This window comes from Callospermophilus lateralis, chromosome 4 (genome assembly GCF_048772815.1).
Source record: "Callospermophilus lateralis isolate mCalLat2 chromosome 4, mCalLat2.hap1, whole genome shotgun sequence".
Classification (NCBI taxonomy): domain Eukaryota; kingdom Metazoa; phylum Chordata; class Mammalia; order Rodentia; family Sciuridae; genus Callospermophilus; species Callospermophilus lateralis.
In genome coordinates, this window is record NC_135308.1 from 100,214,924 (window position 1) to 100,242,417 (window position 27,494).

Sequence of the window (27,494 nt, forward strand, 5' to 3'; positions counted from 1 at the left end):
GCCTGGGGGAAAGGAGGTGGGAACAGGCAGAGGTGAATGCCCATGAGATAGAAGCGGGTATTTTAGGATCCAAAGTTAATGGCCAAAGTAGCTGAAAATTACATTCGTAAGTTCCTCAGCCACTCCCCGTCTTTCCTGAGAAGGCTTGTGGAAGAGAATTCCAGCTACCTACCTCTGACAGAAACTCCCAATTATAAAAATGAAAGCCCAATCAGAGCTTAATAAACAACTCTAGTAAGATTCCTGGGACCTGCAGGTAAATCTGGTTCTAAGTGAAATCAGGTTTCCCATCACTCCATTTTTATTTGATTGATATTTTTCAGTGATAGTATCAAATGGTTGCAGTGGATGAAGAACCATGAAAATATATTTCTGATAATCTCTACTTATATTTTACAGAGTAAAACAACAAGCAAGCTCTTGGACAGGCTTTCAGTTGGCCAGGGAGAACAGAACTATGCATGTTTTCAAGGGAAAGCAAAAAATGCTCCACTGTCCTAGGAGGGTGTTCTAAATCTTCCAGGCCTAGAAGAACCTTGAGGCAGCTGCACATATAGCAGAGGGTTAATACCTACAGACCTGGAGACAAGGGAGAGCAGAGGGATTTCACAGGCTATCAAAAGAAGACTGACATTTTGTTGTAGAGTCCAGGCTTACCAGAGCAGAGTGTTGTCCCCCACCAGGAGCCTGCCCTGGCAACCCAGGTAAGCAGAACCATGAGCAGGCAGAGAAAAATAAGAACACCTCACCTAAGGAGAACCAAGCAACTCTAGAAAGACAAACCAAACTAATTAGGAAGGACTCTGGAAAAAAAAAAAAAGAACTGTCAGAGGAGAGGGAAGACAACTTTAATGAATAATAATAGCATCTAAGAACATTTCTTTCTAACATAATAAGACTTCAGGAAACTAAAAAGCATTGTTTTAAGGTGAAAACAATTACCTAGATTAATTAGAAAAGAGAAAAAGTAAATGGAAGAAATATTTTAAAACACAATTGCAAATAAAAAGAGATAGTGTATCTTTTCAAATTTAATTGCAAATATGGAAGCTACTGCAACTGATACAAACAGAAAAGAATTTACTATAGGGAAATGCATCCATCCAGATTGTTTGGACAAGAGGAGCAGCTGCTAGTCTGGCCCCCAGAACCAGCTCAGCAAGTTACTGCCTCTACCACAATCAGGATGATGGGAACTAGGGAGCCACTGCCTGCCTTTTGACTTCAAGATTACCATGCCAGCTGCATGCCAAGAAAAAAAGTACCTAATACTCTGCCAACTCCCATTGCCAGTAGCCAGCCACTGGGATTGTCGTTGCTGCCACTGGGAAAACAAATGCCTTAGCCACTGTGATGCAGAAACTGATTCCTCCTGGTCCCACCTTTTGCCCACATGGTGGGAGCCAGGCTAATGAGACACAGGTGAAAATCTGAGAAATATGGTCTGTGCTTTTCCTATGTCTAACACACACCAAAGCCTACTAGATGGGGTCTAGAATCCTTATCTACTATGCATAGTGGACATTAGTCATTATCTTTGTCTGTCTGGAAGAATCCCACATAATATGACTATTGTATTTTATCAATTCTAGAAGGCAGACCATCTCTCATAATCAAAAAAAAAATTCTTGAAATTAGGTGCTTCTGATCATCAGTGACATCTTAAATTCTTCCCATGTTAGGGGTTACCTCTTCAAACAAAGGAGAGAGTAAATGTTCAATAAACATTGACTAGTACAATTATTATTATTTTCATCGAGAGAGAAATGAGAGAGGAAACATTAATGGCACCTATGACATTTTAAAATTGAGCAAATATAGTTGGAAACTAGAAAGATAGATAATTCCTATTTTCCTATGATGATGCTCATATATAGTCATATATTTCATATCTGTAATTTAAAATTCCAAAATCCCAACTATTCACATCTGTGCAGTAGTTAGCAGATCAAATCTTCAACAACTATGCAAGACAACAACCTATTCTAAGGCCAAAAACAATTTGAAATGATTTTGAGCTAAAGTGTAGGAAGTGCTTGGGAAAAATAACAAGTAGCATAGAGGGACTTATTACATGTTGATGACTTTAAATTTTTATGAAAGACTCCACAGCAGCTGCAAATTCAATAAATGTGGTCATGTGGAGGTATTGCTGAATTGCTATACAAAATCTTGTCATTACTCTTTAACTATGATGTGAGATTTTGGATTTAACAGAAAAAATATACCTTTGCAAAAAAAAAAAAAAAAAAAAAGAAGAGGCTCTTCAGCACACATGGGGACATCTAGCATACATTTAATACACAGGAAGGGGTCCCTAAATTTAAGTTTTGTAGGCACTGTTTTAAAGATTTATTTTAACCTTTCTGAATGGGATCTTTATGGGTTAACATTATGTTTCAATATGTAAATTCTTAAAGAAGTTCACCTCTTTCTCATGATCTTTTGAATTACTTGAATCAGATCCACTAGCTGAGCCTCCATTTTCAAAGGCTTTGTATTTTGCATAAGCAAACACAGAGTTTTAGGGCCTCTGACTGGACTCACAGACAGAAATAGATGCATCCTGGACTTCCTAATATTGCAAATACTGTTTTTGTTATGTCTCTACACCCAAAGACCAAATGTCATCTTGGTCTTCCTCTTTTTACATTTCCAATACCTAGCCCTTTAGATGCTTAATAAACATCTACTAAATAAATTAATTGCAAGATTACTGAATTACTGATTAATAGTTCTATGGAAAGAAACACTCCAAGAAACTTAAAATTCAATACAGTCTTAACTCTCTCAACTTCTGGCACAGTACCTTTCTTTAAGGAAGGAGGCAAAATTACAAAGTAGCTGTTTTGTTTTTTTTCCTTTACAGAAAGGTATTTTCTTTTAAAATTAAAAAAAAAATGTTTGAAACATAACACACATACATAGAAAAAGAGAAATATATGTACAGTGAAACATGAACATATTACATGAGCACTTAAGTAACATTTAGGAGCCAAATCAAAAATAAGACTGCCAGGCACACAGAAGCACTTTCCACACCACCTCTAGCTGCCCAGCTCACCTCTGTGACACCTGCCAGTCATCATCCACTCCTTCTCCTCTCTAGGTAACCTAGGTCACCACTATCCTAACATTTATGGGAATGATTTTCATTTATTTTATCATCTATGTTTAAATCTCTAAATTATATCATTTGATTTAATTCCTTTAAATAGAGTTTCCATGGTTCATCAAGATGAGACTAAAGTTTAAATTTTTCAGGAATATTTCATGTCTAGTGAGCAATGAAATGAACTGCTAGACACAAAACAGCTTTACAAACACTGGTCATTTTCTTATAATTAGAAAAAGAACAACAGAATAAAGATAATTCAGAGCAACATGTTTATTTAAGCACTAGCTAAGCTTTCATTTACAAGCAAATGTTTTCAGGGAAAAATCACTTAAGACAATATTTTCAAGTGTTACATCATCTACACAAAAATTAAACTTGCAGAATTTACAAATTAAAATTCTGAGCAGACAGATAAATTATACATCCTTTTGCAAAATCCCATCTACAGCATTTAAAAATTCACACGGGCACAATACAACATCATGTATTTTTACAATCTACCTATTTGCATAGCTTTTCCCACCAAAATGATAATAGTTCTCATCAATAGTTACTAAGGTATGCCAACATAGTGTATTTAAAATATATTTAGCAGCATATAAAAATTAGATAAAAGGGAAAGGAAATACTACTATTAAATAAAAAAGAAAGTAAAAGGTGATAATAGAAACAACTCCATAGGAAAATAGATCAAAATATCTTTCTGTTAGCACATCAAAAGTGTATACCATTACAGAATGTATGCACAGCACTAATAAAACAATTTAACAGTGTCTTAGTCCTGAGCACAGAATAACTGCAAAACTTTGGTCAATACAAGTGAATGCAAACATTTAACACAAATTGTTAAACAATCTTTGTTAGTAGATTAAGGTCAATTTCACTTTATGGGAAATCATCAATAATATTTTCCTTATATTTTTTTCAATTACATTAAATGAGCATTGAAATTTGGGAACCCTCTATAGACTGATATGAATATCTGACAAGCGGACCACAGTTTGACTAACATTTCCAGTATGTTTAAGAATGTAAATCATCTGAACAGGCTATATGAATGAGTGAGCAGTGAGGTGCATTGTATTCTGGGTGTCTTTTACGACTGTCACAAAAGCAGACATCTTATAATTCAAATAATTTGAAGGTTGTCTTTTTATAGCTAGGCAAAAATCTAGCCACAATAAAAGTGCGAATCAAGCCATATATCAATTGTAGAATACATACATATTGGTAGATAGTAAAATTAAGCACACAGGATAGTACACGTTTTTCAAGAATACCATTAATATTTAGTAAATGGATTCAAATATATTTTCCAGTTAATTCCATTCATAAGTTTACGCCTAATAAATGCAGGACACTTCCATAAAGAACATATGGGATATTATCACAGTTTTCAGTTTATGACTTATCTTCATTCATGTTTAATTACTGGCAAAATCTTCCCCCATATCTCCTGTGTCAGAGATCTGACCATCTTGCAAATTGCGAGCCTTCCAAATTCTCACAGTTCGGTCACTACAAAACAATAAATGGGCATGATGAACAGAAGCAGAAAGGTAAAGACATATCTGTTAGATTTACTTATTATGGAAACATTTTCTAGATGGCCTTTGATAAATGCAAATAAAAATATACATTGTCTTAGAAGAGTAGTAAACATATATCCACAATAATAATAATGATAATAGATAATGATACTAACTCATCTTGTCAAGGGCTGATTATATGCCAGGCATGGTCACTATGAGCCTTTACATACATTAACGCCTTTAATTTCCTTTAACTACCACTAGAAATAGATACTACTACGATATTTTTGTTTTGTTTTCTTTTTGAAAAAGGTCTTACTATGTTGCTCAGGCTGGCCTGAATTCCTGAGCTCAAGAGATCCTCCTGCTTCAATCTCCCAAGTAGCTGGGACTGGGATACTCCTTTATTGAGTAAATTGTGGCCCAGATCAAAAAGTAAGTGGGAGATGAGATCTGAATTCAGGCAGTCTGGCTCCAAAACCCATCTCTTAACACTAGATCTGCACTCATTATTTTAGAAAACATGTGATATGAAATAGGGTCAAAAGTCTTCAGGCAAAAACATCCAGCATAAGGGCACAGTGAGGTTTCTGATGGGCAGGAGCCAGGAAAGGTTTCCAGGGAGCTGGTGAATCTAGCAACAAGCAGGGAGAGCTACCTTTGGGTGAAATCAGCAAATAGGCCCACAGAAAGAGCAAGAGGCTATTGAGAAGTGGACAAATACTCCACCTAGCACAGAATGTGGAAGATTTAAAGTATTTTTCTGATGCCCCATAAGTAGATGTGATTATTATGTATCAATTGGAAATAAAAAATACAAATTTTTTAAAGAAGAAAAAAATGTGTCTAAGCATATTTGCTTCTATTAATCCAAAATGTGGACATTGGGGCCAGTCATTTGATAGTTACATTTCTTAACATCTCTCATGGCTTAAAAAGAAAATGTCTCTTTTCCTGATAAACCCAAAATCAAAGGGAAAGTTCCATGGAATTTTATAGCTAACAGGTACTTCAGAGATTTTGTAACCCATTCCAGGGAAAGGAGGGGTATAGTGACGTGCCCAGTATACCAGTAAAAGGCAAAGATTCACAAGAGAACAAAGTTTGCTGGAATTTCAACAGCATCCCACACAATACACATACATTGGTAACAGCAGTAGGACCTGTGTATTTAACTATCCATTCAGCCATTCCACTTTTGATTCACCCATTTGCTCAGCAAATATTTTTTGAGAACCTATGTGCCAGGCACACTGTTCCAGATGCTTGGGATACAGCTTAAAAACAACAACAATAACAACAACAACAACAACAAAACTAAAAAAGCCTCTGCCTTTATAAACCACACATTTTAACAAGAGGAGACTCACAGTAAACCACAATGAATAACAGATAAAATTAGTAATGAGGGCTATAGTAAAAGAAAAGGCAGGGCATGCCAAGGGGGATCCTGTGCACTAGGCTACAAGAGAAAGAACAATGTGAAATAAAGTGGAAAAAGTCAGGATCTCTGAGGGGAAAGCATCTAGGCAAAGGGAGGGACAGGGGCATATGCCCCCAGGCAGCAGTGAGACTGGCAAGTTCAAGAACCAACAAAGAGGCTATTGGGGTCGCAGGATAAAGAATAAGTGGGAAGGTAGCAGAAGGCAAGGCAAGGGAGGTAACAGATGTTCAGAGGGCCAGGCCAACTCAAGCAAAATGGAGGATCACTGCAGGCTTCTGAGCACAGAAGGAGCACACTCTGACTCCTAAGCTGAAGGGCAGAACCAACAGAACCTTACGAGAGATTGGATTTGGAGTGCAAAAGAAGAGAAGGAATGAACAGTTCTGATCTGAGCAAATGAGACAAAGAAGCCACCAGCTGAAAATGCTGTGGGATAAGCACATGTTTGTAGGGAAGATCAGAAGTTCCATTTTGAATGTGAAATTTAAGATGATGGAGCCACCACAATTAGTTATAACAGTAATTTACATCAGGTCAACCTTTCTACCATAAACAAAGAGAAAACTTTACAAAATATATAGAACGACTGTTTTCAGATACTGGGTATAGCAGCATAGGACTGAAACCCCCCCAAGAAAGGGAAGCAAGAAGATGAATTCTGATAGCTCTGGCTTCCACCTGAAAGCATCTTCCACTCTACAGTACAGCGAGGAGGAACCCAGAGAACCACAGAATCACTGAATTGAAAAACAGAAAATAATATCTGGAGAGTCTATAGTAGTCAGAATTTGCAAGACCAAGAAAAGAAGAGGCCAGAGTCGATCAGGGAAAGACCTCTGTAAATAACCTCATAGAAGTCCCCTGAAGTCTTCGATAGATGCTAAGTTTCACATGAGTGTAATAAGACTATGAAGCCAGACCAAATACAACTAGCAGGGAACTATAAATTGAACAATTCCCAGAGTTTACACACAGCTATGATATGTTCAGGGTCTGACTAGGGAGATAACATTGAATATCTGAGACATTCAAGAGGAATCAAAATATAAATCTTACTGAAAGAATCAACTAGCCCTATTGTAAAGCTTCCCTAGATCTTCCTAAAAAAAACTTAAAAATAAATCTCAGAAAGATGGAACTGAGCTACAAGTAACTTAGCTGCTTGATAAAGTCCAATACTCTTTAAAAAAATATAACGCAATGGAAATACTTAAAGAGCAACATTATAATATCCAACATTGAGTGACCTAGTCTGGGCCTAACAAAATGTGAGTGAAACAGGCATGGAATAGACTGTACTCAAGGGGATTCAAGTTGGAATGGTGAAGTGGAGCCTGACTTGTTTTTCCCTTGTGTCTGGAGGCTCATGTGACCAGCAGAAGCAGGTGGGGAATCTCAGTGTGGGGGTGGGGGGGTGGGGGGGGCGTGAATACACTCAGGGACTAAGCCCAGGAAGGCTGCACCTGTAAGCAGCAGAGAGTGAAGGATCAGCCTCCTTGGTCCATAAATGGATTTCTTGGGAGGCTCCTGAGAATCAGAACTACATATGAGATTGGTTACTGTCTTGTCCTATAGGCAGGTCAATCTTCCTTCTCCAAAGAAGGCACCACCCAGTAAAGTCCAGGAGGCCTGATTAGACCTGAGCCCTACTTGTTGGAACTTCCCTCAGAGAACGCTACAGAAGCAGTACCCTGGGAATGCACTGAACAGGCCCAAATGGACAAAACACAAATTGACTGTATTTCCTACACCATTCCACCTCATACAGGTGAGAAGGGAAGCTGAGTCTTACATCAAACAGCTTCAAACGTAGGCTGATCCAATGGCAGCTCGGAATTCAACACAAAAACAGGAATGGGTTATCAACACCCTCCCCTTGCTTTATCATTGCATAACTCAAGAAGAATTGGAAAGAAAGACTGCTGGACAAACAGTGACTACCCAATCTGGTCAACTATTTTGAGCACCTTAATGGAGAAGTTTCTTTCATTCTTCACTAAAACTTTGGATTTCAATTTTTTTTATCATTTTATTTTATTTAACTTTTTAAATTCTTTCTGTATGTGTGAGAGAAAGAGAGGGAGAGAGAGAGAGAGAGAGAGAGAGAGAAAGAAATGTGTGTGTGCATGTGAATTCTGGCTATGCTGATTGGTTCAGGAACATATATACAAAACATATATACACACTTGTTTCTATCTTCTCTCATAGTCAGCATTTTTTAATACAATTATTTTTTCCTAGCCTTGTCTTTTGAACACTTGGGTTTTTTTTGGACTGCATATTTTGTTTTGGTTTTTGTATTATTTTCATTTGCTTATTTCTTTTCTTTATCTTTCTTATCTTCTCCTAATGGCCAAATTCTATTGTTCTCTCTTCATCTCTCCCAATATCTTGTTTCTTTTATTTTTTCCCCTCTTTCCATATAAACAGCACCTGCTACATCTCTTTTGTACTCTCTGTTCACTTTTTGAAATTGTATTTTCTAACTTCCTAACCCATTTCCTTTTTACCATAATTGTACTTTTGCCATCTTTCAGAAGTAATTGGTCTATATAACACTCCTGCCCCCACCATTAATGTTAATACATTCATTATCGTTGTGGATGATATAACTGACACCTACTATTTGCTTTAAAGTCATGTCTAGATCATGGTTATTCTTTTTATTGTTGACAACTGCAACATTCTTCTTTACTGGTTGCAATTAATGTTGAAGACATCATAGTACAAACTGTGTATTTACTTTAATACTGTTTATTGTTTGTTGTTTGCAATGGTTGTTATTATTGTTTATATCACTCTATGCTATCAGGTTCTGGGAACCTAAAGGGACACTAAAATTTCACAAGTTAGAGATTCTGCTAATGAACTAAACATTCCCTGACATTAATCCAATTTAAAGAAGTGAAGAGAAACAGTCAGGGAGGGAACTCAGGTCCCACCCCTTGGCATCTATATATACATCAAAAATAGAGAGAAGTCCCAGAACAAACAAAAACTACACACAAAAGGATGTGCACAAAAAAAAAAAAAAAAAAAAAAAAGAGGTAGGGGAATCCATCTCAACTGATGCACAAGTTCAAAACCTTTGAAAACATGAGAGGCAAACAAATCTCCTCCCAAAATAAAAAATACCCAACAAAGAATCCCACTGATAGCAAGATGGACAAAACCCCAGAGAGAGATTATTAAAAATTGATTATTAAAATGTTCAATGAACTAAAAGAAGATCTAAGGAGGGAATTAAGAGAGCAATTGCAGGAGACAAAAGACCACTTTAATAAAAGACCACTTTAATAAAGAAATAGAAATGGAGAAAGAAACCAAGCAGAACTCCTAAAAATGAAAGACACAATCTATAAAACTGAAAACTCAATTTAAGGCAGAGCAAACAGACTGAATAGAACCTCAGCCCTTGAATACAGAAATTTAGGCTTTAAAGACAGGCTATATGACCTTACTACACAGTAGGTAATAAAGGAAAAAAATATATAGAACATGGCCAGAATATATAATAATTCTGAGACAACTTTGAGAAACCAAATCTGAGAATCATTGAGATAGAAGAGAACATCAAGATGCAAACTAAAAGCATAAAGAACATTTTTAGTGAGATAGTTACAAAAAATTTTTCTACATCAGAAATGATAAGTCTATATATAGGAGACTTTCAAGACCCCAAATATACTTACTCACATAAAAAGTTCACCAAGGCATATCATAAACAAAATGCTTAACATAGAAAACAAGAAAAGAATATTAAATGCCACAAGAGACAAATATCAGGTCACATTTAAAAGGAAACCAATAAGGTTTACTTCTGATTTATCAGCTCAGACCCTAATATCAAGGAGGCCTTGGAATGAGATATTCCAAGCCTTAAAAGAAAGTAACTGTCAGCCAAGGTTACTATAACCATCAAAACTCCATTTCAAATTCAAGGTGGAAATAAAAAATTTCCATGACAAGATTAAACCAAAAGAATCCATGAGCACTAAGTCAGCACTAAAAAGACTAGTCAATGATAAATGGCACACCGAGGAAATAAAAAACAATACCCAAAGGTCCCAAACAAAGTTCAATAGAAGAATAATTCACTAAATGAGAATCAAGACAGGATAAGATATAGCAAAAAAATCAAAACGGCAGAAAACCACAAACACATGTTCATACTAATGCCAAATGTTAATGGTCTCTACTCCCCAAATTAAAGACACAGATTAGCAGAATGAATTAAAAAACAAAATCCAACAACATGCTGTTTATAAGACTCAACTTATTGGGAAAGACACCCACAGACTGAAGTAAAAGGATGGAAAATAATATTCCATACATATGGTCCAAGAAAACAAACAGGAGTATCTATTCCCATATCTGACAAAATAATAGAAACCACATAAACACATGGAGATTGAATAATACTCTATTAAATGAAGAATGGATCAAATAAGAAATGAGAATAGCAATCAAGAAATTCTTAGAAACAAATGAGAGGAGAGATAAAACATATCAAAATCTTTGGGACAGCATAAAAGCAGTTCTAAGAGGAAAATTTATAGCATAAAATGCATATTTCACAAAATTAGAGAGATCCCAAATAAATAAGCTTATGCTTCGCCTCAAGGCCTTATAAAAAGAAGAACAAACTAATCTCTAAGCCCATAGAAAGCAGGAAATCATTCAGATCAGAGCCAAAATCAATGAAATTGAGAATAAAAAAAAAAACAATACACAACATCAATGCAAAAGAGAGTCGGTTCTTTGAAAAGATAAATGAAAGAAAGAGTGAGAAAACATAAATCTCCACAAACTCTTCTGAAATTCAGAGGATTAGCAGAATCTATTCTGAGCTGAAACTGTATAAGTGCTGAAGAAAATATAGGTTAACACTTGGTTATAGGTACTGGCACCAACTTCCTTAACTAGACCCAAAAGGCACAAGAAATAAAATCAAGTGATTTTATTTTATTAAGTTTATTTGGCATCTTCAATAAGTGAGATGCCATCAAACTGAAAACCTTCTCCACAGCAAAGGAAATGATTAAAGTGTGAAGAGAGAGCTACAGAATGAGAGAATATACTGGGCAGCTATTCCTCCAAAAGGGGATTGATATCCAGAATATACAAAGACCTCAAAAAAACTTAACTCATAAAAATCTAATCAATAAATGAGAAAAAAAAAACTAAACAGAAACTTCTCAAAAAAAGAAGCACAAATGTCCAACAAATATATGAAAAAAAAATGTTCAACAATCTCTAGCAATCAGGAAAATGCAAATCAAAACTGTCATATGATTTTATCTCACTCCAGTCAAAATGTCAATGATCAAGAAAACAAACAAAATAAGATGTGGAGAGGTTGCTGGAGAAAAGGTACACTTGCAAATTGTTGGTGAGATTACAGACTAGTACAATCACTCTGGAAACCAGTATGGAGATTCCTCAAAAAACTAGGGATGGAACCACCATATGACCCAGTTGTCCCACTCCTTGGTATTTTTCCAAAACATCTAACACAGCATACTTCAGAGATACGGCCACATCAATGTTCACAGCAATGCAATTCACAACAGCTAAATTATGAAATCAACCTAGATGCCCATCAACAGATGAATGGATTATTAAACTGTAGTATATGTGTGTGCATATATGTATGTGTATGTATACATATATATATATATACATGCACACACACACACACATATAATGTGGTTCTACTCAGCCATAAAAAAAGAATGAAATTACGGCATTTGCAAGGAAGTGGATGGAAATGGAGAACTTTATACTAAGTGAAAGTAGCCAAACTCAACAGATTTTTTTTTTCTCATATGTGGAAGCTAGAATAAAATAAAGGAAAGTTGGAGGGATGGATAGGATAACATAAAGAACCAATCAAATATAAATTAGTAGAAAAGCAAAAGGAAGTCTAATAGAGTAGAGGAAGGAGAATGGGAAAGGGGAGGGAGGATGGGAAGAAAAGTAGAGGAGGGATCATTAACTGAAACCCATTTCCATGCATGTGTGAGTTTGTCAGAATGAACCCAATTACTATGTATAACTATAAGCTCTAATAAAAAGTAAAAATAAAATAAAACAAGCCTTTTTGTGCTGGAGATGCAGCTCAGTGGTAGAGCACTTGACTAGCATGCCTGAGGTCCTGGGTTCAATCCCCAAACAACACCATCAAAAAAAAAGTGGGGGACTTTTGATTTATTAGCTATATTCTTGATTTTGAAAACTTATAAATATGATTGCATCTGATGTGTCTTGCTAAACTGAAAAAGAAGTTTAGCTCTTGAAAATGAGATCATATAATGAAAGAGAGGTAGGAATATTTATATCATATGTCAGCCCCTAGGATTCAGTCATAACACAATGCTTAGTCTTGTATTGAGTATCCCACAACTTGGAGTATATCATTTTCAATAAATTACCAAGGACATAAGTTTCTAAGGAAATAGCAAAAGTAGACACTCTTAAGAACATAGCATATTTTACAAACATCAGTGAAGCATCAAAGGTCATCACCTTAGCAAAACAAAATAAATTGGCTTCGATGTTCCTTAAATATGAAAATAAATAGATCCAAATGAAAAAAAAGATTCAATAGAAACAGCCTAACTAATAAGAAATGGCACAGAAATAAAGTAGAGGTTTCAAAATTAAATCAGGGTATTCATGCATTTGGGATAGACTGAATCAAGGTAATGGTCAAATTAAATTAACATAGCCATGCACAAATGAGATAGGGAGATTTTTTAAGATAGATATCCATGAAAAAATACATTATCTTTGAATGAGACCAATATCTCACATTATAATACATGCTTTCCTCTCCAAAGAACTCATATACTGAGTATGTAATTTTTAGGGTCATAACATCTTTTCTCTATCTCAAACAACTTCTTAAATGTCACTTTCACTGACCACTCTGTTTTGTAACCTTTCCCTGCCTTAGTTTTCACTAACATATTTTGACTTGTTTAATTTTTGTTTTTATCATTAAGATGGAAACTAGAGTTTGTGTGTATTTGTTCACTAATGTATTCCCAAGAGTCTAGAACAGTGCCAGGCACATATGAGATTCATTGTGAACAAATGAACAAACAAATGAACCCATCAATCCAGTCATCCATAAAAGGGAGGGAGCAGATTGTATTACTATGGTTTTTTTTACTTTAAAGAGAGAAGAATCACAGAGAAATTTTTGAAAAATAATTTGTTCTAAATATGAAGTATGGCAAATTTGTTGCCTCTCTGAAAATGAAAATCTTTAAGATCACTTGCTAATAAATTTATTTTTAGAAACTAAAATCACCAATAAAATATCTTGCAGCAGACCTGCTATTGTAAACAGAGTGTTAGTACAGGACTGACATTACTGTTTTATAACTTAGGAGCCTCAATTCATTGCTCTCAGTGTATGTCAAAAAATATAAAATAGGCATCTTAAAACAGACATTAGAATGGCTGTAATAAAAGAAGGTTCTCATGTTAGATATTCATAACTTTTAATATTTATTAAATCTGAACATAAGCAACCAATAAAGAGCAAAAGTACATGGGATAAACTTACTCAGCTGCAGTAAAAATGTGGGTAGAATTAACACATATGGCATTGATGGGACTATCATGACCCTTCATCTCTCCAACTGGCACAAAAGTATCCATGTTCCAGAGCTTCAAAATGCCCCCTCTGCAGCCACTGAGCAAAAGTGGGTGGCCTGGCACCACTCCCAGGGCACAGATCCAATCTTTATGTGCATTAGGAACTTGCTGAAAGGAAAAAGAGAAATAAGGAGCTTAAAGGGCCCCTTCCAAACTGACATTTTCATACCAAAATAAGTTATACTTTTATTAATAAGACTCAATATTTACAATGCTAAGTGGTGTGAAAATTATAAAAGTCCATTTTCTAGACAGTCACTGAGTGATGTGAAGAAATGAATCTGTAATTTTCTCCCAAATTTGCTCACTAATCTCCATAATTGTTATCAGTATTGAAGACTTATAATGTTAATAATCTGTTGATTCTTAAAAAAAAAAAAAAAAAAACTCAGAATGCCTACAGGATTTTTCAAAATCACATCCTTCTCATCAGCAGTAAGTATCTCTTCTCTCTCCAAAATGTATCTAATAAAATGAGCTTGAAAGCTACAATGTCATATGTAGATTACAAGGACCTATTTTATAAAAACATTGTTCAAACCTTGGATAGAGAATGTAGAGACCTCAAGTTTTTTACTCAAGATCATATGCAATCTATATATTTCATAATGAATAAATAACACTTACAAAACAAGACTTTATAGCCACAGTCTATGCATAAATATATTCATATGCACAATATGAAAATCAGAACCATGAATGTATGTCTATAAAAGAAAAGCTTCTAATGCAGTATGTGTGACTGTTGTCAAGTTTTTCTATTAATATTCATGCTACTTGTTCTTTTTGTCTTCATCTGCTGGTTGCAAGCAAGAAAGTGCTAGCAACTGTAATGCATACATGTGTGTGCGTGTGCATATATATGGCATACATACGTAAGGAAAAGCCTGAAATTGTAAACAACTTCATCTAATTTCTTCCTCTGTTAGAAAGATGCATAAATATTTGAATTTAACTGACAACAAACTATCCATTCTGTGGAAAATGAGAGCACCATCACTCTTGGATGCATGAGAATACTCCTACAGTTGAGAAATCATGAATATTACTCTTAACCTTAACTAAACATGCTACTGTGAAATATGTGTAGAAAAAGCAAAACAAAATGAGAAACTGCAACTGCTCTACTCCAGGGATTATTATATTTAATAAATATGATGTATGTAGGGCAATTCCAGATCTTTAAACTCTTACCAGTGTCTGATCTCTTATTTAGCAGGTATTAAGAGTTGAGTGATGCCCTTCTACCAATTAGTAACTGTGGTACTTGGCAATAAACCGTTTTTTAAGAGGGAGTCCTGATTAATGTTATTTTTAAACAATAAAAATCGATATAGAAGCTCTTCAAATTCTTATAATAGAGTACTGAGGGGTTTTGAAATGCTTACTTCATACCATGAAAAAGTTCAGCATTACCTGAAGAAGGTCTTTTTGAGCTAAGTCCCATTTCTTGATTCCATTATCTCTGGACCCACTAAATAGATTATCCCCTTGAATGGTTAGCGCTTCTATGCCATCATAATGAGGGGGTTCAAAATTGTGGGTGGGACTCACAGTTCCAAGAGCCCCTTCAGTTACATCAAACATCTATTTTTAAAAGAAAGGCAGAAAGAAAGCAGTTATTAAGTTTTAAATAAGTATACGTGCACATTTATAGAAACACACATACATACACAAATCATACATAATTTGTTATAATATTTTACTAAGTTAAATGAATTAATCTGATATGAATGACTGAGGGTGAACTGAGCCTTATTCACACCAGTTTGGCCTGTACGTCACATTTCAAAGAAAGCCAACCAGATTTTTTCACGTATAAGTAAATAAATGACAAGTTCAGTAATTTAAAATACTACATTCAATCCAGTTGAAATTCAAATAAGTCATATGGCTGTTATTTAACCAATATTAGGTGATCTGCAGTCCTGGGGGTCATCTCTAGTTCCCCAAAGCTGCTGTTCAAAACCTCTGTGCTTTTCTGAGTTGCCTTTATCTCTTCTAGCAATGGCCGAGGCCTTCCTAAGAAGACTTGCATGATCCAAAACACTCTGGATTCTTCCCTCTGTGCTGTTTCTTTTCATCTTCACACATGCTCTTGCCCTTCCTTCTCTATCAGAGGCTGGCATGTGCTTTCTGCTTTCCAAGGCTCACTTCTAGGCTCCGACTGGAACTCCTATCACTGTATCAATGGCCTCTCCTTCATCACTCTTTCCCTCTACACTGAGCCCATTTCCTATGCACAGAGCTTTGAGCTACTCTCTCCCTTAGCTGTGTCATCAATGAGAATTCTTAGAATATCTTCTTCTACTTGAATGGCTCCCAAAACAACATCTTAGTCATTGCTTATCTGGAACTATAACTCGCTTTCTAATGGCCCGTTGGCCTGCATATGGATGTCCTCTGCATATGGATCTCAAATGCAACACTTCTTTTTTTTTAGAGAGAGGGAGAGAGAGAGAGAGAATTTTTTTTAATATTTATTTTTCAGTTTTCGGCGGACACAACATCTTTGTTTGTATGTGGTGCTGAGGATCGAACTCGGGCCGCACGCATGCCAGGCAAGCGTGCTACCGCTTGAGCCACATCCCCAGCCCCAAATGCAACACTTCTAGATACAAACTATTTATCCATTCTCATCTTATCTGTTAATTACATAAAATTCTAAAGGCTATAAATGTTCTACATAAAAGATGTTAATAATGGATTTAATTATTCATTAGAAGACTAAGCTAAAAGATCTTTGAAATCTCTCCCAATCTATATCCTATGAAAAATAAAGATACATGATTAAATAACAGTGAAATCAGTGACTGTGAATGAGGAAAAATTAGGAAGAAAAAAGCAAAGGCTAGAAAAAGGAAATATGAAAATTTGTCAAGAGAAGGGAAGGGGGTCCTATAGGGCTGGGGATATAGCTCAGTTAGTAGAGTGCTTGCCTCACAAGGCCCTGGGTTTAATCCCCACCACCACAAAACAAACAAACAAACAAACAAAGAGAGAAGGGGTTCCTATGCGAATTGGAATACTTCAAACCTATCATTTTTTTTTTTTTTAATTTATATCAGTAGAAGATGTAATAGGCAAAACAGTACATACTTGAAGTTTGGTAAACATTGATTTAAAACTTAACTTTATCACTATTAACAGAAATGTACTCTATGAACCTCAATCATTTACAAAACCCTCTAAGATTGTTGTAAAATTCTAAATAAATTTATTTTCAAATTTATTGTGAGTAAATGTATAGGAAATTGTAGATGTCAAATAAATGTTCCCTGATACTACTGAATAATGTTGAAATAGTAAAATGCTGTGTTTATTTGAGCATGTTTGCTCAGATGTCTCCTGAGCTTATTTATTTATTTATTTATTTATTTTTAAATATTTTTTTATTTTATTTTATTTTTTTATTGGTTATTCAAAACATTACAAAGATTGCAGAATCACATCGGTTACACATCCACATTTTTACATAATACCATAATAGTAACTGTTGTATTCTGCTACCTTTCCTATCCTCTACTATCCCCCCTCCCCTCCCCTCCCATCTTCTCTCTCTACCCCATCTACTGTAATTCATTTCTCTCCTTATTTTTTTCCCATTCCCCTCACAAACTCTTATATGTAATTTTTTATAACAATGAGGGTCTCCTTCCATTTCCAAGCAATTTCCCTTTTCTCTCCCTTTCCCTCCCACTTCATGACTCTGCTTAATGTTAATCTTTTCCTCCTGCTCTTCCTCCCTGCTCTGTTCTTGGTTGCTCTCATTATATCAAAGAAGACATTTGGCATTTGTTTTTTAGGGATTGGCTAGCTTCACTTAGCATAATCTGCTCTAGTTGCCATCCATTTCCCTGCAAATTCCATGATTTTGTCATTTCTTAGTGCTGCGTAGTACTCCATTGTGTATAAATGCCACATTTTTTTTATCCATTCATCTATTGAGGGGCATCGGGGTTGGTTCCACAGTCTAGCTATTGTGAATTGTGCAGCTATGAACATCGATGTGGCAGTATCCCTGTAGTACGCTCTTTTGAGGTCTTAAGGGAATAGTCTGAGAAGGGCAATAGCTGGGTCAAATGGTGGTTCCATTCCCAGCTTTCCCAGGAATCTCCATACTGCTTTCCATATTGGCCTCACCATTTTGCAGTCCCACCAGCAATGTATAAGAGTACCCTTTTCCCCACATCCTCGCCAGCACTTGTTATTGTTCGACTTCATAATGGCTGCCAATCTTACTGGAGTGAGATGGTATCTTAGGGTGGTTTTGATTTGCATTTCTCTGACTGCTAGAGATGGTGAGCATTTTTTCATGTACTTGTTGATTGATTGTATGTCCTCCTCTGAGAAGTGTCTGTTCAGGTCTTTGGCCCATTTGTTGATTGGGTTATTTGTTTTCTTATTGTTTAATTTTTTGAGTTCTTTGTATACTCTGGATATTAGGGCTCTATCTGAAGTGTGAGGAGTAAAAATTTGTTCCCATGATGTAGGCTCCCTATTTACCTCTCTTATTGTTTCTCTTGCTGAGAAAAAACTTTTTAGTTTAAGTAAGTCCCATTTGTTGATTCTTGTTTTTAACTCTTGTGCTATGGGTGTCCTATTAAGGAATTTGGAGCCCGACCCCACAATATGTAGATCGGAGCCAACCTTTTCATCTATCAGACGCATAGTCTCTGATTTGATATCAAGGTCCTTGATCCATTTTGAGTTAACTTTTGTGCATGGCGAGAGGAGGGGATTCAGTTTCATTTTATTGCATATGGATTTCCAGTTTTCCCAGCACCATTTGTTGAAGATGCTATCCTTCCTCCATTGCATGCTTTTAGCCCCTTTATCGAATATAAGATAGTTGTAATTTTGTGGATTGGTTTCTGTGTCCTCTAATTCTATACCATTGGTCCACCCGCCTGTTTTGGTACCAGTACCATGCTGTTTTTGTTACTATTGCTTTGTAGTACAGTTTGAAATCTGGTATCGCTACACCTCCTGATTCACACTTCCTGTTTAGAATTGCTTTTGCTATTCTGGGTCTTTTATTTTTCCATATGAATTTCATGATTGCTTTATCTATTTCTACAAGAAATGCCGTTGGGATTTTGATTGGCATTGCATTGAACCTATAGAGAACTTTTGGTAATATTGCCATTTTGATGATGTTAGTTCTGCCTATCCATGAACAGGGTATATTTTTCCATCTTCTGAGATCTTCTTCTATTTCTCTCTTTAGGGTTCTGTAGTTTTCATTGTATAAATCTTTCACCTCTTTTGTTAGGTTGATTCCCAAGTATTTTATTTTTTTTGAGGATATTGTGAATGGGGTAGATGTCCTCATTTCCAGTTCAGAAGATTTGTCGCTGATATACAGGAATGCCTTTGATTTATGCATGTTGATTTTATATCCAGCCACTTTGCTGAATTCATTTATTAGCTCTAGTAGTTTCTTTGTAGACCCTTTTGTGTCTTCTAGGTATAGGATCATATCATCCGCAAATAGTGATAATTTAAGTTCTTCTTTTCCTATTTTTATGCCTTTAATTTCTTTCATCTGTCTAATTGCTCTGGCCAGTGTTTCGAGAACTATATTGAATAGAAGTGGTGAGAGAGGGCATCCCTGTCTTGTTCCAGATTTTAGAGGGAATGCCTTCAATTTTTTTCCATTTAGAATGATGCTAGCCTGAGGCTTAGCATATATAGCTTTTATAATTTTGAGGTAAGTTCCTGTTATCCCTAGTTTTTCTAATGTTTTGAACATAAAGGGATGCTGTACTTTGTCGAATGCTTTTTCTGCGTCCACCGAGATGATCATATGGTTCTTATCTTTAAGTCTATTGATGTGGTGACTAACGTTTATTGATTTCCGTATATTGAACCAGCCTTGCATCCCAGGGATGAATCCTACTTGATCATGGTGCACAATCTTTTTGATATGTTTTTGTTTACGATTTGCCAGAATTTTATTGAGGATTTTTGCATCTAAATTCATTAGGGATATTGGTCTGTAGTTTTCTTTCTTTGAGGTGTCCTTCTCTGGTTTGGGAATCAGGGTGATACTGGCCTCATAGAATGAATTTGGGAGTTCTCCCTCTTTTTCTATCTCCTGAAATAGATTATGGAGTATTGGTATTAGTTCCTCTTTAAATGTTTTGTAAAACTCTGCTGTATATCCATCCGGTCCTGGGCTTTTCTTGGTTGGTAGTCTTTTGATGGCTTCTTCTATTTCCTCCCTTGATATTGATCTGTTTAGGTTGTTTATATCTTCCTGATTCAATCTGGGTAGTTCATATGTCTCAAGGAATTTATCTATGCCTTCACTATCTTCTATTTTATTAGAGTATAGGGTTTCAAAATAATTTCTAATTATCATCTGTATTTCTGAATTGTCTGTTGTGATGTTGCCTTTTTCATCCCGTAAGCTAGTAATTTGGGTTCTTTCTCTTCTTCTCTTTGTTAGTGTGGCTAGTGGTCTATCAATCTTATTTATTTTTTCAAAGAACCAACTTTTAGTTTTGTCAATTTTTTTGATTGTTTCTTTTGTTTCGATAACCAAATATGGCTGGAAATACAAACCATATCTCAATAGTAACCCTAAATGTTAATGGCTTAAATGCACCAATCAAAAGACATAGGCTAGTAGAATGGATTAAAAAAAAAGATCCAACAATATGCTGCCTACAGGAGACTCATCTGATAGGAAAAGACATACACAGACTGAAGGTGAAAGGTTGGGAAAAATCATATCACTCATACGGACCCCGGAAGCAAGCAGGGGTGTCCATACTTGTATCAAATAAAATAGACTTCAAGCCAAAGTTAATCAAAAGGGATAAACAAGGACAATACATACTGCTCAAGGGAACCATACACCAACAAGACTTGACGATCATTAATATATATGCCCCAAACAATGGTGCAGCTACGTTCATCAAACAAACTCTCCTCAAGTTCAAGAGTCTAATAGACCACAACACAATAATCATGGGAGATTTTAATACACCTCTCTCACCAATGGACAGATCTTCCAAACAAAAATTGAATAAAGAAACCATAGAGCTCAATAATACAATAAATAACTTAGACTTAATTGATATATACAGAATATACCACCCAACATCAAGCGGGTACACTTTCTTCTCAGCAGCACATGGATCCTTCTCAAAAATAGACCATATATTATGTCACAGGGCAAAGCTTAGCAATTACAAAGGAGTTGAGATACTACCATGCATTTTATCTGATCATAATGGAATGAAATTGGAAATCAATAATAAAATGAGAAAGGAAAAACCCTACATCACATGGAGATTAAACAATATGCTACTGAATGAACAAAGGGTTACAGAAGACATCAAAGAGGAAATTAAAAAATTCTTAGAGGTAAACGAAAACTCAGAAACAACATATCGAAATCTTTGGGACACTATGAAAGCAGTACTAAGAGGAAAATTCATTTCATGGAGTTCATTCCTTAAAAGAAGGAAAAGCCAACAAATAAATGACCTCATACTATACCTCAAAGCCTTAGAAAAAGAAGAACAAATCAGCAGCAAATACAGTAGAAGGCAAGAAATAATTAAAATTAGAGCAGAAATCAATGAAATCCAAACCTATCATTTAACAGGCAAATAAAGGGGTTGGGAATTTAGCTCAGTGGCACAGCATGCACCTGGCATGTGCAAGCCCTGAGTTTAGCCCTCGGCCCTGAAAAAAAGAGGAAAAAAAAAAAAAAGAAAAATATACTTCAGCAACACTCTAATACATACTTTGATGTAATGATCCTTAGAGCCAGTGATGATTAGATCTTGTCCACTGGAAATCTGTTCTACAGTAAGGCACATAACAGGGCCTAGGTGACCTGTTAACTTTCCTGTAGACTGAAACCTTTAAAAAGAAAAAAAAATGATTTTATTTGAAAATATTTCTTAGCATGATGAGGCTAAGCCTCAACATAAATAACCTACATTTTCTCATAAAATTGTTCACTAATTTCCTTCTTTTCCTCCTTTTCTTCAGTATGGGGAATTGAACCCAGGGCTTCTCATAAGTGCTCTTCTACTAAGCTGTATCCCCAGCCCTTTTTATTTATTTATTTTTTTTACTTTGAGACAGGATCTCACTACATTGCCTAGCCCACCTCAAATTTTTTGATCCTTCTGCCTCAGCCTGCCAAGTAACTGGGATTCCAAGTAAGTACCACCACACCTGGCCAAATAAGTTTCTTTTTGGTTTTAGTTCCATCTAAATGAAACTCTGTTCAAATCAGAAAAAAAAAAAAAAAAAGCCAAACGAGAATATTCTATGGTAGAAGTGGGAGAGTCCTATGCTAGCTATTTGAGAGTTGATTAATATCATTTAGACAGTAAATAAAAAAGCAGAAAAATTTTGAAAGTTTGCTTAAGATTGATTTAAACTCCCTCTAGGTAAATTTTAATCTGTTAAAAATCTGAACAGGTGATAGACATATAATTAATATTTTTAGGTACAATTTATATTTGAATAAAATAATACCAGCAATATAATCATGAAGCCAAAAAGAATTAGGAGAAAGTGAAATATTTTATTACATACATATACACATTTATGCATACACATTATATATACATACATATATGCACATACATACAGACATATATACCAATGGACACACATATATGTATGTATGTGCATGTCAGAAAATAGAAGGTCCACTTCAATTATTATAAAAATATAAAAATCACCAGGACAGATATCTGGCTAGTAGAAAAATATGTGATATAAATTGTCAGAGGGTGATAATGACCCTGTTTCACAGTCCTATCTCAAGTCAACCTTTTGGAATACAGGGACATCTTTCTGCAGGAAGAGAAGCACTCTATTTCCTGAATTGTGAGCCTCACTCTAGTATCCTGTCACAGTCTGTAAATAGCTTTATCCTTCATCACAACACAAACTCCAAGACAGTAGAACCCACAGTTGTCTTGCTCAGTATTTACTCCAAGGACCTACCATACTGTTGGTGCAATGCCTATCATAATTAGTGTTGAATAAATATTTGTAAAGTAATAAATAAATGCACCCAGGTTGGGGATGTAGCTCAGCAGTAAAGCACCTGCCTAGCATGCACAAGGCCCTTTGTTTATCCCCAGCACCACCAGGAAGAAAGGAAGAAAGAAATGAAGGAAGGAAGGAAGGGAAGAGGGAAGGAAGGAGGGACGGAGGGAGGAGGAAGCAGAGCACCCCTCACAGATTTGGCAAAAATAAATTAATGTGTGGTGAGTAAGTGAATGAATAAAACAGGAGGACATGGTTTACAAGAAAGGAAGGAAGAAAGGAATGAAGGAAGGAGGGGAGGAAGGAATGGAGGGAGGGAGGGAGGGAAGGAAGGAAGGGAGGAAGGGAAGAAAAGATAGGTTCCTTTCCTGCCAAAATTTCAAAAACTAGAAAAGAAGCTAAAACAAGTCCACAACTAATGGATAAAAGCTCACACTTCATGGCAAATAAAAATTAAGTGGAAGACAAATGCCTTACATTTCAATTTATCATTTATTTTCTTGTAAATCACTTTGTTTTCTTAACATTTTATCTTTCTATAATTTATTATTTTACATTCACAAAACCCATGAGAATTTATGATCCAAGTTATTAAATTGTGTAAAATGAAAAAGTTGATATAAAGAATGTTTAATTCATGTTGCAAAAATAATTATTTCAAAGGTTCTGGTGGAACTTGGATGAGAATCCTCTCCTCAATTCAAATAGCTCAATTTAAAGACAAGTATCAAAAGACTGTAAAATAATTCTATCTTCCTCTCTAACATTTTTCCCAGTATGGAGACTTAAAAAAAAAAAAAAAGAAAGAAAACTGAGTTTGTAAATGAGGACAGAAGAGATATCTAAGACTGCTGTGCTGAATTTAAAAAAAAAATGTATTATTTTACATTGTCTTAGGATATAAAATTAGATTTCACAAGTATAGTATTATTAATGTGTGAGGTTGCATGTGCCACATGTAAGAAGTGTGATTTTGTTGTTTGTTCGTTTATTTGTTTTTTAATTCTACCTTTTAAGATCCCACATTCTGACAGCATTTCCAGAAGCTGCATAGAGGAATGTGCCAGATGGATTTAGTGCAATTTGATTGATCTGGTTCTCCCCAGAAGGAATAGCCACTGTCCGGCTGGTACTTGCAGAACAAGCATCTCCAAGGGTAACTTGACCTGACGACCTTAACACACACACAAAAAGCAAAGATAGTCACGTTTCCAGACATGAGTGTGGCTTACAATTTCTTGAATTCCTAAGAAAATGGCTGTGGGCAAAGAGAACAAGGTGCTTTTGTCACTGTATGCATGATGCCTAGCAGAGCACCCCTTCCAGTTTTGGTACAAATAAATTAATGTTTGGTGAGTAGTGAGTAAATGAATGAATGAAACAGGAGGATATGGTTTACAACTCTCACTTTAATGCCCATTATAACACTAGACAGTCTAAGTCCTGAGATAGGGATGACTCTAAAATCACTCAGAAAAGATTAGATGTAAAAGACAAATGACATCATGCATAAAAATAATTCATTTGTCTGCAGGTTCCAGAAGTTGTCTGTGAACTAGTCTTACCAAATTTCTTCTGTGTGTAAAAGTTGCCATTTGAGATTAAAGGCACTGGGATCTTTTTAATTATTTGAGTTTTGCTTACTTTAATTCAATCATAGAGTATATGTGCTAAAAAATCAAAATTTGTTTCTATCTCTCCAAATAATTTCTAGATATTAATTTTTTTAAATTTTGAAACATTTTCTCAGCTAAATGCTACATTAAGTTATAAACAATCTTTTCAAATATGAGTTTAGTGATTCATCTGTATTGGTAAATTTTTAGCTTAAGAAATAGTGTTTGTTATTTTTCTATAAAACTTTCCTCAAGAGACTTGTATTCAGTACATAAAATAATTAAGTAGTTCTCAAATTATAAATTAGCACCTAAACATTAACAAAATCTACTTACAAAATTAGTAAAAATTAACCTTTCCAATGCTCCCTTCTCCTTTAAGCAATTGCAGAGATAGCCTTAGTTTTGATTATGTAAAATATTTCAATCTCAGGGCAAAATATCATTACCCAACACAAACTGCAGTTATAAAATTTGTACTAATACCAAAGTATTGGTGAGCTTATTTTCCAAGGATTAGTATTTATTTGAAGTGAGTAATATAAATTATTCAATTTCATCAAGTAGTAAATAGTATGAAAATACATATTTCATGTTTTTCCCTTCCAAATTTTGGGTGTAAAAGTTGCCATTTTCGATTAAAGGCACTGGGATCTTTTAAATTATTTGAGTGTTGCTTTAATTTGGAAGGAAAAAACATAAAATATGTATTTGGTTATAAATAAATATTTTATCCTTTCCTGTTTAAAACCAGGATCTTATATTTTGTCAATCTATATTTTCCTTATTTTTATGTACTTTAATTATGAAAACTTTTTCTCTGAGGAGCCGATAAATATATACAATTAAAATGCATTCATAGCCTTATATTTTCTTGTCTTTTGTAAAAAAGAAAATAACTACTGCCCCTTAAGCTATTTTTAAGTTACTTACGTCAGTGTTCGGATGCACTTTGCTGAATCTCTGATATCCCACACCTTAATATAAGATGTTGACACAGTGAAGACCAAACTGGTATAATTACAGTATTTTACAGATACGACGTTGTTGGGATGACCCCCCAGTGACATTATCTCTTGCCCAGTGACCAGATTCCATACTTTACAAGTACGATCTAAAACAAATAAAGAGGAAATACTGTTAATATGAACTACTTTAGGTTCTCTTAACAATAAAAATTATTTAAACAATTTCTCTTCTACAAGAAGAAGATGGGAAAGGAAATCTAATTATTCAATTAAACTCCAACAGGCATCCAAACTTCAATGTTAACCTTCTGTAGCAGTTTTATAGGCAAGGTAGGTACAATAGATCAGATCAGAGTTTGGGACGTCCTGTTGTATGCATTACATGGTATTAAAAATATTTATGTGAAAATTTTAAATACCCATATTTAAATATTTTTAAATAGTCATAAGCACAATCTGAGTTGTGCTTCAGATTGCCCCTGAATTTAAAATTGCCATCTCCAACCAATCTCTTAAAAACATACTGCTTTCTTTACTCTTACTGATCTTTCATATGCACATACCTTTCTTTTCCAGGGCACTAGTGGATTTTATTTTTACTTTGACCCCAAAACATAATCCCAGAACTGTTCCCCCTTGTTTTGCTGACATATTGAACATATAATTATCCTGGAGAGTTAAATTTAAGTCATCAGAAAAGTGTGATACTTTCACATAACAGATTTTTTAACTGGGAACTTTCTTGCCATTATTCTCAATTCCTAAGTTCTAGCTAGATCCATATGCTTTCCTTGTAGACAATGAACAATAATGTCTGCATGTTAAACTGAATCATGGAATGTCTCTAAATGCTAAGGAACTCTTACTGGCCCACCACACTCCTTGAACATGCTTCCTTTTTATCTCCCCATTCTCACTGTCCACCACTTTTCATATTTATATTCTACTTTCAACACAACTGGGACTTGGTTGCCAAACACAGCCCACTTCAACTGCTATGTCTGTGCTAATGTTGCCCTGTAATCTTAATTATCCTTCCTTCTATGCCAATATCCAAAGCATCCTATACAGTTCATCCTAAATGCTTCTGGTCAAAGCCTTCCTTGGTTCTCACACCTAGGCATAATCTTCCCTTTCCTGAAACCCCAAAACATGGTAAGAGCATTTATAGCTAATATTTAGTTGCTTGGACTTATACCAAATGGGTCAAAAGTGCAGGATGAAAGAGTAGAACACGTCTCTAATCCTGTTTTGTTTTTTTTTTTTCACTTTCTAGCTATATTTACACAGGAAAATAATTTAATCTCTTGAATTCTGAATTTCTTCTTGTCTATAACAAGAAGATATAACATGTATCCATTCAGGTTGTGAGAAATAAATGAGATATATTTGTATAGTGGCTCAAGCCTCTGCTAATAGCTAGTATTCAAGAAATGATAGCTGCTATTGTCTTATTCTTTTTAACCCACTAGATATTCTAATGGCCTTTTATAAATGTGTATATTAACCTGCATTACAAAACCCAGAACCACCCAAACAATGAAGGGAGATGCATTCTCTCACCACCGAATTCCCAAACATCAACAGAGGTGTTATTCCTTCCCAATTATGCAATGGTTTTATATTTTATGTATTTGATGGTTGAATAGGATTATCAGATCTTACTAGTCTGAAACATTTCGATATTTTTAGAGCCTGTTAAAAACTAAACCATTAAAAAAAACTATTAAATATCCACACTAAATAACTACTAGCACCTTTTGATCCAGTGAAGAGGAGATCATCAGTAGAATCCACACAGAGCACAGCTTTTGTATGCCCTTCAGCTATGTGAATACACTGAAGTGGAGATGCTCTGATTCCTTTCGAAGCAGGAAATGGGTTGATTATGCCCCTGAGTTTGGGGAAAAAACATACAAAGATTCACTTCAAGAGCTCTATCTCATGAGACTAAGTTCTTTTTCCTTATTTTAAGAAGTCTTTATAAGGAATTAGCAAGAAAATCTAGACTGCTCCCTTGCTTGTTTATAAGCAAAAAAATGAGGTGGGGAGGGGGAATAATACTAGTACTAATAGCAGTGATGGAGCACTTCAACTAATCAGGCTTCTGCTAGCAGC

The 27,494-nt window shown here is 35.2% G+C and overlaps 1 protein-coding gene across 11 annotated transcripts in view; it reads right to left on the minus strand.

Annotated features, from left to right (window-relative positions):
* Nucleotides 1–3,373: 3,373 nt before the first annotated feature.
* Kif21a (kinesin family member 21A) overlaps nt 3,374–27,494 on the minus strand; it is a 148,787-nt gene continuing 124,666 nt past the window's right edge. For all 11 annotated transcript variants that reach the window (XM_076854308.1, XM_076854301.1, XM_076854306.1 and 8 more), the window contains 7 exons: nt 27,134–27,270; nt 25,342–25,522; nt 23,802–23,966; nt 21,526–21,643; nt 15,179–15,349; nt 13,671–13,870; nt 3,374–4,636 (listed from right to left, as the gene is read on the minus strand). In XM_076854308.1, coding sequence (XP_076710423.1) covers nt 4,543–4,636; nt 13,671–13,870; nt 15,179–15,349; nt 21,526–21,643; nt 23,802–23,966; nt 25,342–25,522; nt 27,134–27,270 — 1,066 coding nt within the window. In that variant the 3' untranslated portion in view covers nt 3,374–4,542. The remainder of the gene's footprint in view (nt 4,637–13,670; nt 13,871–15,178; nt 15,350–21,525; nt 21,644–23,801; nt 23,967–25,341; nt 25,523–27,133; nt 27,271–27,494) is intronic.